Source organism: Myotis brandtii, unplaced genomic scaffold, assembly GCF_000412655.1.
Source record: "Myotis brandtii unplaced genomic scaffold, ASM41265v1 scaffold104, whole genome shotgun sequence".
In the NCBI taxonomy this organism is placed as follows: domain Eukaryota; kingdom Metazoa; phylum Chordata; class Mammalia; order Chiroptera; family Vespertilionidae; genus Myotis; species Myotis brandtii.
In genome coordinates, this window is record NW_005353497.1 from 887,455 (window position 1) to 906,711 (window position 19,257).

A 19,257-nucleotide genomic window follows, 5' to 3' on the forward strand; every position below is an offset into this window, starting at 1 on the left:
AATGATTGCTGTGTAGTTATATTTATCACATTATGTAATTTATACTGTCTATATTCATTATACTCTACATTAGATCTTTATGGCTTATTTGCTACTTGTTGCCAAATTTGTATGCTCCAACATATCACTCTTACCCTGCTCCTGCTAATCACCATTTTACTGGTTTCTACAGGTTAAACTTTTTAGATTCCACATGTAAGTGTTATCATTACAGTGTCTGTCTTTCTCTGACCTGTCTTGCTTAACATAATGTGCTCAAGGTCCATCCATGTTGTAGCAAACGGAGAATATCCTTTCTCATGGATGACTTATTTCACAAGTCTCCTGTTTATGGGACCAAATTTGTGGCTTGGCCCTATTATTTAAGATTCATATGTTGGTGTTTCCTTGCTTATTGTTCTCTTTTACACCCAGTTAATTTACCTTGTATCTTATGTCTTAGTAAAAAGACTCTTCAAATCCTTTTCTGGAACATAGTAGGATACAAATAAATGCCTGACACTAGTTTTCTGTGACTCATACTTTTTTTTTTTTTTTAATATTTTATTGATTTCAGAGAGGAAGGGAGAGGGAGAGAAACATTGATGAGAATCATTGATCGGCTGCCCCCCACACACCCCTTACTGAGGATCGAGCCCGCAACCTGCGCATGTGCCCTGACCAGGAATCAAACTGTTAACCTCCTGGTTCATAGGTTGACACTCAACCACTGAGCCACACTGGCTGGGCTGTGACTCATATTTTTCTAAAGGTAACTCTGGAGTTGCAAAAATATCCTAATTGTACTTCCTCTTTTGCCTACTTCAACTTTAAGAATTCTGCGGCCCAGAGAGATTATAGGTATTAAGCAAGGATTCTAGCACTACATCATGTTCCCAAATCCAGGGGCTCCTCCTCAAAAATATGATCATGTAAGAAATTCTGAAACATGTTGAGTAATGGTAAAGCTTTTATGGCATACAAGCTGAAAATAAAAACTCTTCAAAAGTCACACAAAAAAAATCATGCCTGAGGCATACCAGGTATAACCAATTGTTTTGTTAATTCAAACAGGTATTTTATAGTTTTGCTACTGTTTTAGGGACCTAGTACATTTTATGCATTATGACAAACGAACTGCAACTGTGGTTATTATCAATATTATTTCTCAATCACTCCAAAACCCATACTGTTAAAAAATTTTAATTGGAAGCTTCTTATATTCAAAACATACTTGAAAAACATATTTTAGCCACCAGAATACCTATTTGGCATCAATGGTAATAGAGGAAAACTTTAACCCAAAGTAGTCTCACATATTATTTGCATTTAAGTGTTACCTAGGAACTGAGAATTTCAAGGATTTTGCTGCTTAAACTTAATTTTCCTGTGTTAAATAGAACATATACAGAGTCATTAAAAAAAGAAGTTATCACATTGGGCTCAGATTTGCCAACCTAGTTTTAGTTCAGAACAACCAACAATAGATATAGGCAGGAACTAGCCACTAGGTGAACTGACTTCCTTTCCTGATGGTTTTTGTGTGATAAAGGGAAGGTGTCAAAGTGCCAGTGAAATATGCAGAAAATACCTCATTTTCTTCCTAACCCAGAATAGCTACCACTGGATAGTCATCTTGTCCCAGCTGGCTCATTAGATTCCTGTGTGCCTCTTTTGGTTTAGAAAACACTAGCTTAATGTAGTGTCTGTGTCTCTCTGTGAGAAGAAACCTTAAAACCTTACATCAGTCCTTATTTCAGATGTAAGATGACAGGTGAATATTTTTTCCCAAATACTTTAAGCTCATTGCTATTGGAAAAAATAAGTTTCCCCAGGACTTTCAGTAATGAATGAGCACACAAACAACATTATCATATTAATCCCATGGTGCAAAGATTTCCTGCAAAGTACCTTTAATATGTTTGCATCAGCAGCAGGCAATTGGATGTGCTAATTTTGGCACCGTAAGTTATATGTATAGCACTACATACTAGATACCAAGTCACCCAACCAATATTTATCTATATGAATAGAAAAACTGAACAAAAACATAGTTCTAATAAAGGCTGCATTCATAAATCCAATACAATTTAAATTAATTGTTCTCACAAATCAAGGGCTGCCATTTGGGATTTTGTTAATGATAAAAACAGGAATTATAAGATAAAATATGTCACTGTTCTTTACTGTTACATATTAAGTGGCTTGCTATATGAAATACCCTCAAAAAGTAATATTTAAAATCAGTGTTTCAAATAAAAATTACAGCTATGTTACTGTTCAGCAGCTCCATTCAAATAAACATTGGTACTTCATTCTCAAAAATATTGTGGCTGAGGCAAAAGCCCCGAACCTTGCATTCTGCTGTGTAAAACAAACACCTCCCTCTGCATACTTTAAGTCTACCATTCTACTTCAGTAATTTGAATGTGCCATATCCTACTTCAATAGGTAAAGCACTCTGCTGAGAATATAAAAAGTTATAGAAGGCAATCATACAAGATTAAATCTTGGTAGGCATGTCAGCTTTCTTTTAATAAGAAAAAGTCATTGCCATCTAGTTAAATAAGTATCTTCTGTTATAGAGTGTTCCAGTTATTGAAAAAGGGCCCTTAAAAAACCCAAATGCCTAGATCTTAATACCCTACCCCCTCTTGCCCTAATACACATTTGAGGAAAGCCATTTAATGTGCAAATTGGCAAAACAAATGTGGGGGTGAGGGGACTTCTTGAAATGATGTGCCCAATCAATTCTTGGTTTATTCTTTTACAGTAACAAGTTCCAAAAAGTAAAATAACCAAAGTAGCCCTAAAAATACACAAAACAGATCTTCAACTTTGCATTCCTTTCCCAATAACACAAAGAGTATGTACAGCATGTTTAATAATATGCAATATGCAAAAGCTTTGTGTTGCTGTGAGCAACCTCTAGACCCACCCACCCTCCTTATTCACAAATGTACCTCTACTAAACACAATTACATCACTAAGCCTGTTAGTTTGAAAGAATCTTAAATTTGTTAAAACTGAAAAATCTTTGTATAGGGGCTCCACTCATTTGACTCAAGGTTATAGACTTCTACAGTATTCAGAAATTCATTGCCATCAAATCCTCCCACTGCATAAATGGTGTTCCCTACAGCTGCAATCCCAGCATTGCTCCTTGCTGAAGTCATGTTTCCAATCATCTTCCATTCATTTCTAGTTGGATCATACATCTCCACACAGCTGATGGCGTGAGAACCATCAAAGCCGCCACCTACAAATAGTTTTCCTAAAAGAGAAGTGAGATAAATAAGTCTAGATAAAGAGAACCCTGAAATCTGCTAAAATCAGTAGTTTTAGAAATGCCTTTTCAGTCTGTCAGAAATATTTATTACACTAGAGGCCCAGTGCATGAATTCGTGCACCAGTGGGGTCCCTCGGCCTGTCCTGAGGGATCGGGCTGAAACCGGCTCTCCGACATCCCCCAAGGGGTCCTGGATTGCATGATGGTGCAGGCCAGGCTGAGGGACTCCACTGATGCATGATCGGGGTAGGGAGGGATGCCAGAGGTTGGCCAGCTGGGGAGGGATTGCAGGAGGGCTCCAGGGCATGTCTGGTCTGTCTTGCTCAGTCCCATTCGGCTGGACCCTGGCAGCAAGCTAACCCACCGGTAGGAGCGTCTGCCCCCTGGTGATCAGTGCATGTCATAGCAAACAGTTGAGCGACTTTAGCATATCATTAGCATATTATGCTTTGATTGGGTGAACGGACGACTGGACACTTAGCCTATTAGGCTTTTACTATATAGGATGCCCACTAGGGTGACAAGCACTCTCTAGAGATGGGGGATATAGATAGAATAAAACCAATAAAAACCACCTGCACACGGAACTTAGGCAATTTAAGGGGAGGGCAACATTTAACAAAAGTGCAATTCTCACAACAATTCTATGTGGTAGTTGCTATTATTGCCATTTCACAGATGAAACAAGGCACAAAGAAGTTGGACAACTTGCCTAAAGACACAGCTAGTAAGTTGCAAACCAGAATAGTTCTGTGCACTGGAACTTCTGTATTAGCCTAGTGCAGGGGTGGGCAAACTTTTTGACTCGAGGGCCACAATGGGTTCTTAAACTGGACCGGAGGGCCGGAACAAAAGCATGGATGGAGTGTTTGTGTGAACTAATATAAATTCAAAGTAAACATCATTACATAAAAGGGTACGGTCTTTTTTTTTTTTTAGTTTTATTCATTTCAAACGGGCCGGATCCGGCCCACGGGCCGTAGTTTGCCCACGGCTGGTCTAGTGTGTAACAACTAAAATTTAAAAGAAGTAATAGAAAAGCAGATTTCAGAAAACTGAACCCTTTCCAATTATATAAAATGAGTTTGGTAAAGAAATGTATTCTTGGAAACAAAGTTGAGAGTTATGACTTTTCAAATATACATGCAGAGCAGTTAACATTTTCAAACAAAATATTAGCATTAAATTCTGTCACTTAAATTTTTTTTTAGTACAGATTCTCAAATTCATCATTCCTACCTGCACCCATATACAATTAGGCCCTCACTTAATGTTGTTAATAGGTTCTAGAACTTTAAGTGAAAGACATTTAACAAAAGTAATTTTACCATAGACTATAAACAAGAGTTGAGTTCCTATGGCATCTCATCATGTTATAAAGAAACGTTATTTGAAGGGTTTGCTGTAGTTGTAAAATAATTGAGAAGGCTCATAGAGGCTACAGATCATACTTTCACCAGCTGAGCCACAAGCTTATTAATATTCTGCTTTTGTTCCAAAAACAATGTAAAAATTCATTATAGTAATTGTATGTAAATATACTGCATGTGAAAGGAAAGCTGTGTTTGTATAAAAACTTAAAAGTTTAATGCCTTGGAAAGACTTCTTAAAAATAGAAGTTTTACTTCCAATTAGGTATCAAGTAGACAGTAGATCTAGATGATTTGCAAATCAAATACTTTAAAATTCTTGCTCTAAAGAAGTAAACTCCTAACTTCAAAATGATGCATTTTGAGTATGGTTTATGAAAGAAAATGACTTACAACTTAACTCAGTGAACTTATCAAAATTGATATATTTACTTTATATCAAGTACTGAGTTTCTGATAAAGGCATTTCTAAAAAAGAAATCACCAATCCCCACTGCATCAGAAAAGATGGCAGCTTCTGAATTCTTAATTATACAAGCATATAGTTGTCACTGACATTCTCTTAGAATTTTGAAACAAACCTTTGCCATTTCCTACTCCTCACCTCTCCAAACCCCAATACTCACCGTCCAGAACAGCTACCCCAGCTCCTCTTCGAGCCACATTCATGGGCGCAATTAAAGTCCAGGTGTTATTTTCAGGATTGTAACGTTCTACGGTGCTCAGGCAATTCCAAGACTCTGCACCTCCAATTATGTACAAATAACCACCAAGCTCACAGACTGCAGACTGGTGTCTACCTATAAAATCAAGTCAAACCAAAATTATTCTATCTCCCAAAAATGTGTGTACTACACATATTATTGATTCAGAGGTCTTTTTAGGAAAAAATAAAAAAAACAACTTTAAGGGGGAAAAAGTGAACTTACGAATGTTCAGGGGAGCACAGCTTGTCCATGATTTTGTTATAGGATCAAAAACTTCACAATTTTTCAGTCCTTTCTGACCATATGGATCAGAGCCACCAAGGATGTATAATTTCCCATTTAGAGCACACACTCCTATGTGAGTATAAAATAAGGTTACACATTGATAATTTGTCACATTTAAACACTGACTATCTTAGGAGAAAAGTGTTATTACCTGCATTACAGCGGTTAGTTCTCAATTCTGGAACAGGAATCCAATCATCTATGTTTGGATCATACATCTCTCCACAACTCAGGTCATCTGAGTGGCCATTCGATCCACCAACCACATAAAGCTGACCCTAGACCAAAAGTGAGAGATTATCATTTCTGCCATTCTCAAGTTATGAGAAAAAGCCAAATAAGGATTGCTTTTTCCTGAAACATAATGCACTGACCATCAGTACAGCCATTTGAAATCGAGCTCTTGGTGTTCTCATGGGAGCAAGGAAGGACCAATGATCTGTATGTGGATCGTAGCATTCAACTGTTCGAAGACATTCCTCTCTGTTATAGCCCCCTAAAAAAAGAACCATAAAGATTTACATTTACAATATTAAACTGGATGAGAGTTTCTGGTCCAGAATGGCTTAGAAGTAATCAGCACAGTGAGAAAAATAATTTTTATCCACAAACTTATAAGGCCCCACTAGTTTGTTTCATAATTAAGGGCTTATAAGTATCATTATGACTAAATGGCTTGGTGTTGGTCTGAAAATGAGGAGAGAACAATTTACCCACTTTATAGTGTTTTTTAAGAATCAGAGACACTACGTCAAAGGTTAGACAATACAACAGTATTTACTTATTTCTCTGTTGTCTTACAGTGTGGTAAAGTGGAGTGCCAAGCAAGAAGGCGTATTAAACCCTCTCTTCCAAAGTTTGCATGTCACAAAGTGTAAAATGCCCACTGGAGGTTTGGCTGGTTGGTTTCCGATAAGAAATCACCCTCCTTGCTCTTACCTGCAGCTATGAGTTTGCCGTTCATCTCCGCCGTCCCCAGGCCAGACCGTGCATAATGCATAGGCGACATGGGCTTTTCTATCAGCTCATCAGGCTGCATCTCAAAGCTTAAACTTTTAGTTAGTTTTGGAGTACTTGTTGGTGAGCTCTGTGGGCTGTTTCGCCCGTGAAGGAAAATGACACAGAATACACCATCCAGCACAGCCAGGCACAAGTAAGTGTTATCTGTAAAAGCACAAGAAGTCAATGTTTAGGATGCAGTTATTATTACATTTGGCTGCTATGCAATCCTGAATTGGACTCCAGATTCCAGGCAGGAACAATCTGCTATTGTATTCCAAACTTAGTTGCTTCTGAGTTTTTTCCTCAATTTGAAAGTACTAAAATGGTTCCACTCCTTAAAAAAATAACTACATTTTAGACACTATTGTAAGTATAATGCACTTACTTGAAGTCTTTTCTGAAGCAATGATTTTCCACTCGTGCTTAGGGCTTTGTACCGGGGCATTTGGAGAAGGGAGACATCCAGTGGAACTGCTACTTATCGGCTTATGGCCATTCTCACGTGGTGGCTTTTTCTGCAAAATCAAAAGGCAGCTACAGAAACCTAGCCAAAGACCATACCTGGTGTACCTGTGTTGCTATTTCACAACACTGAAAAAACACTTAGTATCCTTCACCTATGCATGACAGATATAGCATGCCTAAATTTAGCATAGACCAACATTTCCAACTGGCACAAATTACAGGTATGTTTCCATCATTTAGTAACAACTACACAAGTTGCCTGGTTAGAAAAAGCTCAATTCAAACAATTAAGAAATATATTGTGGGTCAAGTATCAATTCCTTAATGGAGGGAAAAAAAGGAAGGCCTCCACCCCATAACCCACATAAACTCACATACTCTTTATTCTTAAGTACAGAATAGTCTAAAAGAAGTTATAAATTTAAAATGGCATGAATTAACTGAGAACACATTAACCCACTGTCTTCATGAAATTCACACCTAAATAAATCGTATGTACTGGTATGTTCACACAATGCCAGCAAAAAGTGAGCAGACATAAATAATATCCATCCAGTCTCTCGAAGTATTTTACAGGAAAAAAAGTGGTAAATACAAGAAACACTTAATAGTATATTTCTTTAGGACTACCTTATAGGTATTATAGAGCGGTTTACCAGACAAATAAAACTACATCGAAACAAAATAGTAATCAGAAATGAAACAATACTACTAAAAGAGCCAACCATTCACTAAAGTAGAATACCCAGGAACACTAAAGGAGGGAGAAATGGGCAAAGTTGCAAATTTTCAAATGATAGTAAGAGAATTACACTGTGTTCTCATGTGTGAGCTCCCTTTGATGATTTTCTTCCAGTTACTTTAGCCTATGACACTTCCAAACCACATGATCACAGAGACTTGGAAGAGTCAACACTAACTACCCTGAGAGGAGCTGCCAAAAGAACAGGTACCACCTACACCTTCAGTGCCTGGCCAAGTCTGCCTATCCACTTATTTTGGTCCCCAGCGTCAGAGTCTCATGGCAGGTAAAATTTTTAATGGAAATTGCTATTTCTAGTGGAAGCAAAAAGCCATGTAACAATAGAAAAAAAGATTGTGGAGCTACTTAAAGCTGTGAAAAAATGATTGAAGTTTGGTCTGCGCCCTTCAGCAAGTGTGGTTACAGCATATGTAGACTATTTTGAGAAAGGGTACAAAATGTACCATGTAAATGGTTATTAAATTCCATATGGACATTTATTATATTCCTAGGTATTATTAGGCACTTTTTCACATCATCTCTTTTACTCCAATGAGGGCAATACTACCTACCCATTTTATAGATAAAAATACTGAAACTTGGAGAAAATACGTATTGCTTAAGGCAATAACAACTAAAGATTAGGAATTCTAAGTATAAAGCCACTCTTTCTACTATGACAGACTGCCCTCTGGTACTAGAATTATAAGGCATATAAAACCGCATCCAACCTGGGAAGAAGGGATCCAAAATATCACAAATTGACCTTGCTCACATTAAGAGCTTTTATCACACTGAGAAAACTGTTCTGATGTTTAGAGAGAAAACCAATGTGAGAGAAAGCACAGTAACAATGAAGACTGCTGGTGTTCTAGAATCAACACACCTTATACAGAAATGCTGGTTAACACCTTTCTATTTATTTTAAACATAATTCCTTCTAACTTCAGACTTTCCCACATCTACTTTTACCACCCAGCCCACTCAGTGGCCCATGCTTTCTTCGCCTCTGACTGCCCAAGAGGTGGCCTCTGGGAATTGTTTCCTTTTCAGCCTCTCACGCTACGGGTTTCTTAACCTTAATACTCTGGAAATTATAACCACTCAAGGTTACTAGTAAGTGGTTTCCTAAAACTAATGTAGGAGAGGTATCCCTGACCTTCTCTTCCATGACTTCTGCAGCAGACACTTTGGTCCTCCTTCAAAATTTCTCCTCCTGGGTTAACCAGCCTTTAACACACTATGTGATTCTGGCTGTGCTACCTTCCTAATGGCTGCTACTCAACTTCTGTCCCTATTCCTGAAGCCTAGTGTGTCCCTTCATTCTTTTTCCTTCATGATCTCTATTCATGGCACTACCTCCTAAGGAGTCATGTGTCAGAATCCCACTCACTCTCAAATTCTTTCCTAATTTTCCTAATCTGAACAATCATAAAAAACGACAGTCTCAACCTTTCTAACCATAAATGTCTAGAGTCCATCCTTTTTCCTTCGTGCCTATACAAATTAGTCTCATGAGCTTTAATCTACCTCTGTACCTGGTTATAAAAATAAAAGTTTAATACAATCATTTTGTAAAGTTACAAAAAACACAAATCAGCTGGAATCCCACAATCCACAGGCTACCACCTGATAGTTAAACATTTGCCTAAAAACATGATTAATACACAGATCTTTGGTCTATAGAAGTACCATAATTTAACCCACCCCTCTACTGTTGTGAAATACATCTGTTCATATCATTTTATTCCCTTGTCTAAAATTCTCTGAAAGTTCCCCACTATTTGTAGGATAAAATATAAGCCCCATACAGGTGACATTTACCTACATCCCGTCTTGTGACCTGCAATTCCAAGTGTATCATCCTTGGAGACTCTTTGCTATCTCTCACACTTCCATCTGTTATGCAGACTCTTCTAATCCTCCATGACTCTCTTGTGTAATTTCCCCAGTTTCTCTCCTCTTGACTCCACTAAGCCCTACCTTTATACCTTAAAGTAGATAAGTCTTATAAGTCTGTATTGTTTTACCTACTTCTATAAGGTCCTACAAGTAGAAACCGTCTCTTACACATTTTTATGTCCCCATATCTAACACAGGGCCTGCCACACAGGCATTCAACCTTTGTTTATTCCAAGAGTACTTTTGGAAAATGTTAACTTCACACCCAAAAACTTTTTCTGAAAATAAAGATATTCAGCCGTTAACACAGAACATCTGACATCACCACCTTACAGGTTACACCTGAATCTATCATTTGTCTTCTAATCATTAAAGGAGAACACCCCTTAAACTGGGTCAACTCTGCCTACTTTATCCATCATAAATACAATGTTGAGCTAAAGGCCAAAAGAGGAATACATACTATAGGTATGTAAACTTCAAACATAGGCTAACTAGCCTATTGTTTCAGAAGTTAGGATAGTGGTTTCCTCTGGGGGTAGTGTAGAGCAGTGATACAGAAGGGGCAAGAGGAAAACTCCCAGAACACTAGAAATCTTCTCTTCTTGACCCGTGTAGTATTTAAACTTGTGTGTTCATCATTATGTGACATTTAGGATTTGTGCAAGTTTCTCTGTTATTTGTCCATAAACTAAAAAAATTTACATCTGAGATTTTTTAAAAAAATTTAATCTATTTAATTGTCATTCCTGTTGCAAACAACTATTTTTCTAACTAAATAACTTCTACATTGCTTAACCTTATTTGCAATTTTTCTTACTATTTTTTAAATGCTATTGAGAAAAATTCTAAATGGGGTTTCCTAATTTGTTGAGTTAATTGAATTCTTTTTTATGTGGCAAAAATGGTCGTAACTCGAAGGTATGCTTGTTTTCTCCCAAAAATGTTTCTGTCCAGTCATACCAGTGAAATTCTTCCACTTTCCTTTATTAAAGGAAAATTTCAGTATACTATAAAATGCTCTAATCAAATTTCAACCTGAGGTTACCTCAGATGTGCAACGTGTACCTGCACAAACTGAATGTGGTCATCATCACTGCCAAACACCTCAGCCTGTCCATCTAGTAGGTTCCCATCAAGCAGCTTGTGATCAGCTGAGTAGTACAAGGTTTGAACCTGCAAAACAGCAACAGAACACCCATGTGGCTACTGTCTCCATGGCTACACCTCTAGTCCGCAGATCACACAACCGCCTCAAGGTAACCTCCAGTGTGCTTCTTGAGCTTCTTGACATCTTACTCTGGCAGGATCCCGAAGCAAAGAAAATACATGTCATGGTTGTAAAAATTTTAAAAATAAAAAAATACAGAATCTTCTAATCCTGGCTGAAGAGTCCTTGGCTTGATTGGCATGAAAGAAATCTTCATTTTTTTTTCATAGCTTCTATTATATAGCATTAAGAAAAAAGGCACTAGTACAATATATAAGGTCTTAAAGAGTATACATATTTACAATAAAATACTGAATATGGTTTACACCTCTGAGGATAAGTGGTCTAATTTGCATAAACATATTTCTGTCCTATAGGCAATGTCAAGAAAAACAAATTCAAAAATTCAAACAAGCTGTAGAGTGCTTCCTTTAACAGATGCAAATACATGGCGAATGCATCTGACTTTAAAATGGAAAACCATTAACTTAAAGATCGCCTGTTAGCCTTTTCAGAACATAATGATAACAGTATTTTTAAAGGTCTAACAGATTTGGTAAGCCATTAGTGAACCTGAAAGGCTTAAGTGGAGGGATAAACTCAAAGTCACTCCACTGCTCCATCTGCCTATTTTAATTCCCAATATTTCTCCATTAATTTTTTTTCTTTCGTGGTTTTTAAACGCCAAAGTTGAGTGACTATGTATGAACAACACCATTGAAAAACACAAAGCTTTAAAGATAAGAATCCTGTAAAGGAGTAAACACCATTAAATCATCATCGTTCTCTGCCCACAGCGGATTTTTCTTAGGAGAACTGGGGCAGGACTGCTGCTTCTTTACGTGTCAATACACTTGAGGTTTCTTCTTGTTTCTTCAGTCTTGGGTATCCTAGTTTTGTTAATAAACCTATGGGGAGATAAATCAACGGGGAGGAACAACCATTAGAAGCTTTTACCTACTTGTCAATTTTAAAGCAAAAACCTGTGAAGAAAAATTAAGAATCTACAGAAAATTTCAGTGTACCACCTCCCATTTCTAAAGCAAATTACATGCTACTTTAAAGAAAGTTAATAGCACATAATAAGCAAAGAAATTAAAAAAAAAAGAAAAAGAAAAGCAGAAGACCAAACTGAACAGTTCATTCAGCTCACCTGGACACCCCCCCTGTTTCTCAGCTTAGGGGTACCTATAGCAAAATTTAAATTCTTTAGGGTCATGGTTATAAAATAAAAGTGAAAGGGAATCCTTCATGTTATAGCAAAATAATTTTTAAGAATTGTTGAATCCCATTTACTTTAAAACTAACCTCTTCCATCAGCTCTTCCAGACTGTCTCCATTCTCCCAGATGCTACGCTGCACCCAGTTGATTACCTTTGTATACAATTTGCCATTGCTGGGCAAGCAAACATTGTCTTCAAGCATTACCTCCAACTGGATTTGGAAAAAACACACAACAGTAACACATGGATCAGTGTTCACCCTCCAATTTTCAGCTTAATTCTCAATTTCATAATAAAGCTGTCAAGATGCCCAATTGCATTCCATGCATTTACCCTAACTTGTGAATTAGAATTAAGTAGTCAAGAAAACAAAGAAGTAAACAAACTGACTGGCAGAAAATCATTACACTGGGAAAAATAACTATCATTTCAATGTACTGACTTTTTTATAACCATCACTCACTTTCTTGAAACATAGACAAAGATTCCATGCCTGGAGCTAAGTAGTATATATCTCTTTATAGATTTTACTCCTTACCTTTAGCCGTGGAAGTTTAAGAAACTCTTCCTCTTCAGAAATTTGTAACAAATGCTCTTGAATATAAGCATCAACCTTATTCAACAAACGGGAGTCTCCCATACAACTTGCAAAGTTTCGGTAGGAGATGCAGCTGGTAACATCCATTCTAGACAGTAAGTAATCGCCACAAACCTTGGAAAACAAATAAGAGTGCTAGTATTTACATACATTTTATTTAACAGGCATTTCATACTCAATAAATAAGCATTATGTAAAGATATAAAGATGAATAAAAAATCACTGCCATAATAGAACAAGTTTAACAGTGGGAAGAAACAATTTATACTATATGAATAATGAACAGCAAAGAATGCCATACACATGTGTAAACTGGGTAAGGAAAAAAGTACTAAACTGAAATGCTATGATAATGCATATGAAATGTTAAGACAAGTACAATTTTCAACTAGAATAATGAGATCAGGCTTCATAAAGGCAATATCTGAACTCGGCTTTTCAGGACAGATGATGGTGTAGAATGCAGATAGCAAGTAGGGTAGATGTTGCAATTTAGTTTGACTGGAGCAAAAGATAATTAGGGAATACTTTTGGAAAAACAGCAACTACTTAGGAAAAACCTAGTGCTAACCTGAGGGCTATGTACTATAAGCCAGGGAAGGATTCCTAAGCAGAGGAGTGCTATAGAGGAGGGGCCAGGAAACTTTCTTAAAGGGAAGGGTCAGATAGGTATTTTAGGCTTGTAGGCCTACTGCCTCTGTTATTACTACTCAACTGTCACTATAGGTGGAAAGTGGCCATACATCATATGAAAATGAAAGCTATGTTCCAAATAAAACTTGACAAAAACAGGCAGCTGTTGGGAGGGTTGCAGTTTACTGACCCCCACCATAGAGGATTAAATGCTTTCCTCATATGAATTATTAAGCACTTCTCAATGGTGTTAAATTCTAGAAGTAATACTTTTAAAAAACCAAGAAGAATAAAAGAACAAAGAATTGCTCTGACTGGATAGCTCCATTGGTTAGAACATCATCCCGATATTTTTTTTAAAAAAACAAATGAGCAAAGAATTAAGGTTATGTGAATAATTTAAGAAAAACAATATTTTAATTCATGCTATCAGAGACTAACAGACACTCTGCCAGAGAAGACTGTTGGAAAAACAAGATTTTAGCCCATATTATCCGAGAGGAGGTGTGACCTTGCTACATTACCACACCTGCAGTTAAAATAGCATATTCAGTTCTCTAGAGGAAAAAGAAGACTCTTAAGTTCTTGAGACTAACAAATAACAAGATATGGATTCTAAATAATAAGACTCCCTGACAACAGTAGTCTTTGTGGATTACTTCTGGCACTCTACCTGCTTTACTCGGTCCATCTTCAGCTTTTTGGCTGCAGAATAAACATCTTTTACTAATTCCTTATCAGCTTTCAACCTATTAAAAAAAAAAAAGGTCTTTATCATTTCACATACCAAGGCCTTAAAACAGATTCTTAATTTAAACCTAGAGCAGGGGTGGGAAACCTTTTTTCTGCCAACGGCCATTTGGATGTTTATAACATCATTTGTGGGCCATACAAAATTATCAACTTAAAAATTAGCCTGCTATATTTGGTCAAACTTTTAATTAACTCACCTCTATTGCCTTGGCAGGGCCAGACCAAATGATTTTGTGGGCCTTATACAGCCCGCAGTTCCCCATCCCTGATCTAGAGAAACGTGGATTTTCCTGATGACATTTCTGATTATATGAATGACTTCAAAAAACTTACTGTGCAGTGTAGGCATAATTCAACAAGACTTCAACAGCTTCTGGATTGAGATCATCGAACTTAACATGAGAAACTCTATGAGGATCACTGTCACTATTGAAGATTTCAAATAAATATGGACTGCAGCAAGCCAGGACCGCTCTGTGTGCTAACATCTCATGGCCGCAGACCTAAAATTATGAGGAATTAAAGTCAGAAACATTGTCGACTACGAATTTCCCTAGCTAATCATTCTTTTTAAAAGTTATTTCATTAAATGCTTCCTATGAATGAGGAAATAAGTAAATCCAAGTTCTTTCGGCCTTTAGTAATAAATACCAATTCCGTAAGTTTCCAATTAAGTTTTAACTACCTGAAGTCGAACATCACAGAACTGGCCACTTTTCCTCAGGGCATTTAATTTGGCAACAGAAGACTCAATGAAATTTTCATCTTCAAACATTAAATATCCATTGGGAATCATTTTTCCTTATAAATTTGCCTGAAGGACAAAAAGAAATGGTTATTTTACTTGTGAACAGTGATTTTTATATTTTAAAGAGTAATACAATTATCTTTATTTTCAAATTCCATCCTATCAACAAAAAAAATTTTATCATACAAAAGCATTACTGAAACAACACTGGCACTGAATGTCCAGGTCTTTGTACTCCTACGCTTTGGTCATCTTTTTAAGGATCCATACAGTACTGTGTATCTCAGCAGTTGTGGCCATTTCCATGTCTATTAACACAGTCATTGTAAAGGGAAAGAAATGTAAACCCAGCCCTATCCAAACCCATCCCACAAGCAAAAGAAAAGCTTGGATAGCTGTGAGTTGGTCCTCATGTGTAGGTTTTAAACTGTTATTCCTTTACCCACAAATGAGAAAAACTGATATGTAAGATGAATTTAAATTCTGTTCTCTATGCAGGTTTCATATATCCTAAATCACAGGAATACATGATAGAAACTTATGTTCTTTTAAAGTTTCCACTTCACCTTTTCTTGTGAACAACTGACTAATGGGCTATACAAGATGGATCATTAAAAAGCAGTAATAGGCCCTGGCTCAGTTGGATTCCAGTCAGGGTACATGCCCAGGTTGCAAGCTCAATCCCTGGTAGGGGGCCTGCAAGAGGCAGCTGATCGATGTTTCATTCTCACATCGATGTTTCTCTCCCTCTCTCTAAAAATCAATTTTTTAAAAAGGCAAAAATAGGAGATTTCAGTTTGAAGTAACTTATTCAAATTTAAAATAGAAAGAAAAAATAGAAAAATGTGTTTTTACTACAAGCAATTACTGGCTTCTTCACCTTATAAAAATTATAAAGGCTTTTAGTGTACTTGGTACAGTGTTCAGAAAAGCAAGGTGTCTTAATGCTGCATTGGGCATGAATATTCACTTACCTTCTATACTGGTAAGAAATGTATTTCTGGGATGTCTTAAATAATTCAAGGACAAAGGAGTGTTAAAACTCAGCACTTCTTTGAGGTATGAAGACAGGTGGTTGAAGTGAAGGCAGAGGTGTCTTAAGCTCTAATGGTGATTCCAAAACTATCAGGCTTGGAAATGATGTAATCAAGTCCTTAAAAGCTATAGACATGAATTTCTTCTGTGATAATCATGCGTCATAATCTGTAACAATGAAAAATTTTAGATATTCAGAATGTCATCGATCTAGGTAGATTACATCACACAAAGTAAGTCGTGATCTTGAAGAGATTTTGACATAAATGGCACAGAGAAAAAATAACATATATAATGTGACTATTTATAAACATTTTCATTTAATCAGCAACTACTCAGGTTAATTTTTTTTTAAATCCTTTTAACATAGAAACAAGTGATCTTTCTGTTTTCACCAGCCAGCAAGCAACTTGGGCATCATTCCCAGAAATGTACACAATGTTACAGTCAAACCAGATATACTGTTCCCCAAAATGTGCTCTGTACTTCCTAGCCTCTGTACCTTCTTGGAATACCCTTAATCCAACCTCTGCCAGATGAAATTTTAGCTCCAGAGAGCCCCTTCCAAATCCCCCCAGGTAAGTTTCTCCACATACTGAACCCTCTCTGAAAAGTATGTGTCATCTTCCAGCTGGCCTGTTCTGGGTTGTGTTTCTGTTGCCTGCTTATCTTCCTTGATTCAAGGTCCCTTGAAGGTAGAGCCTCTACCAAAACAACTTAGCCAGAAACTTAAATATAAAGATTCACTTGAACTGCTATTACACCACTAATTCAGGAAACCAGAACTAAGAAATTACTTGAAAGATGTGGATAATTTTTTAAACAGACATCTTAAAATTACCCAAACTTTCCTTATACATTAATCAAACCTACAATTCTAAATCTAGCAATCATGTTAAGGTAAATAATCACTAGAGTCTGGTCCAGTTCTAATTCAACAAACCTTTTGTGTTAAATTCAGCACATATACGATCTGTAACAGAGTGTGATCCCATATGACCTAACTGTGTAACTTAGGTCTTATTTCACAGAAACCTGAGTATTCTTCTGACTCAGTTAGGACTGTGGTGTAATATTGATTTCCTCTGCTCTACACTTTTATCTAGATTAGTTAATTCAGCTTTTCTTAAGAAACCAAGTCTAATAAAATAAATGTTTCCCAAGTGACACACAATTCTCTATACATATAGAAAACACTATATCTTAAAGAAACTGTTCAACATTTTTTGCAAAGACAGCTCAAATTAAGAACATTTTTGTACATATGGTATATAGAGGGCCAATCCACACACACATTTGATAACTCCTCACTTCAATTTCATAAGCTCCTCTTAAAACAAGGGTGGAAGGTGAACTGCCCAGCAAATCTGTTGATATGATTAAAATGTGCCCTTTGAAAAACCAAAAACATTATATATGGAGGTTTATAAATATTTTAAACTTTGGCAAATTTTATTCACCATTTGTAAACTAGTCTTCATCTAACAATAAAATGGCACCTACTTATATTTAATCAATTTGAAGTTCTACTTGAAATTTATTTTTAAAAACAAAATCAGATGATTAAAATCACTTCAGTCCTTTGGGAGAACACATTAGAGAATTTTTGGAGCAACTCTTGGAATATGAATTTGTACAGTATTACTAGTTTTGCAATAGAGTGAGTCCACTACATTTAGTACTTGATTTTCTAGTACATCAAGGTCTTAATATGAACATCACTTTAATGTCTACTCATAAGTACAACCTTACTTGATTTTAAAAGCTAGTCCAAGTCCACTTAACATTTAAGTTTATGTAGCAAACTTACTTTATTCAAGTGCTGTCCTCATATATGTCCCTACTCTCACCCACCCTCAAGTTAAGGGGTTATAGCAAAACATGTCTTTCAAAAATTCACATTGGTTTTCCCTAAAGTAAGACTGAGCAAATTGAGAGTTTTAAACTATTGCAAAAATTCACAGAAAAATCTTACTTTTGGTCTATGAAACTCAAGCTCAAAAACCAGTGGCATAAAAAAGTAGGGAGAACTCTTTTCCTTTGAAAAGCCAAACCAAAAGTCCCACCATCCCAGAGTTTCTGTGAAAGTATAAAACTTGGACTTTTGTTTGATAGATATTTAAAATATACATTTGACTAACCCACTTTTAAAATTGAAACCGAGATCAAATACAATATATTCTGGTAAATATACTTCAGTTCCTTAATATGGCCAGTTCAAGAAAAGGGAGAACACTCATAAATGAATAATTAAACTTCTTTAGTAACTTCCAGAAATTCACATGTTACCACAGCCCCAAAAAAGATGAGCTTAACTGAAATACAATTCAACAGGTCTTATCAAAGAGTTTTGAAAAAGTAGGCACAATATTGCCCCCCCTCTCCCCCTACCTCCATTTTTCTCAGCCTTCAGTAAGAAGAGCAAGATAAAACCTTATCAAACTTTCAAAGCATCCTTAAAACTTTGAAGCAAATCACAAACATTTAAGCTTCAAGGCAATCCTTTGAGGGCAGTCAACTCACATAAAATAGCAACCAACTCCATTTTTAAAGGACTTTATAATATAAAGTAAACCAATGAATGAATCTTTTTAAAACCAGAAGTTATAGATTCCCAGTGTCATCTATGAAACTACTATCACCATCCATCCATATCAGAAGTCACCAGGCAGACCCACTTGGCTCCATGTTTTTGACCTCACTATTCTGTATTTTTCATCCCACAAACATTCATGGCACCAAGCATATGGCAGGCACAATCTGGAATGGGGTGCTCATGACACAATAAAGTTAACTCCACTCCTCAGCCTTAACGCTATGCAGACCAACCTGACAGACAGCTCAAACAAAAAAGGGAAAATGACAGCACACACATTCCAGAAACTGTAGCTATTTCTGTTCACTAGATTGCAGTTCGCAGGAGAGGAAATGCGAGAAAAGAATGCTAGGTTTAAATAATGCTGGAGGCCATAAAAGGATTTTAGCAAGTTAAGCATAGGACACTAGCAGAAATGTGTGGATAGTCTGCAGGAAGGGTAAAACGATGAATGCAGGAAAATGAAGTACAGATATTATATACCCATGCTTATCCTAAGGCAGTAAGGATATTTTAGCTTGGATATGTGGCATCATTATCAAAATCAAAATTCCAAAAGACATAACAGTCATTTTAGTTTGCTGCATGCTGAAAGTTAGGAAAGAAGAGAGAAATTTGCTTTGGGACATTATAATGCTAAGGTACCTGTTGAGCATTAGGGTTGATACCACAAGTGTCAGAATATTGATACAGGTATAGGTTCTGAAATTGTTTACAAGG

At 36.5% G+C, this 19,257-nt stretch overlaps 1 protein-coding gene across 1 annotated transcript; it reads right to left on the reverse strand.

Annotated features, from left to right (window-relative positions):
- Positions 1-1,035: 1,035 nt before the first annotated feature.
- Positions 1,036-16,109, reverse strand: IVNS1ABP (influenza virus NS1A binding protein). Its single transcript, XM_014538105.1, has 14 exons — positions 15,881-16,109; positions 14,844-14,972; positions 14,492-14,661; positions 14,079-14,154; positions 12,713-12,886; positions 12,260-12,385; positions 10,810-10,917; positions 7,018-7,147; positions 6,570-6,794; positions 6,005-6,126; positions 5,782-5,908; positions 5,568-5,699; positions 5,265-5,438; positions 1,036-3,253 (listed from the first exon to the last, which is right to left on the reverse strand). Exons 2-14 carry the CDS (start codon positions 14,952-14,954, stop codon positions 3,000-3,002), a joined length of 1,929 nt encoding a protein of 642 aa, XP_014393591.1. The 5' UTR covers positions 14,955-14,972; positions 15,881-16,109; the 3' UTR covers positions 1,036-2,999.
- Between the last annotated feature and the right edge of the window lie 3,148 nt (positions 16,110-19,257).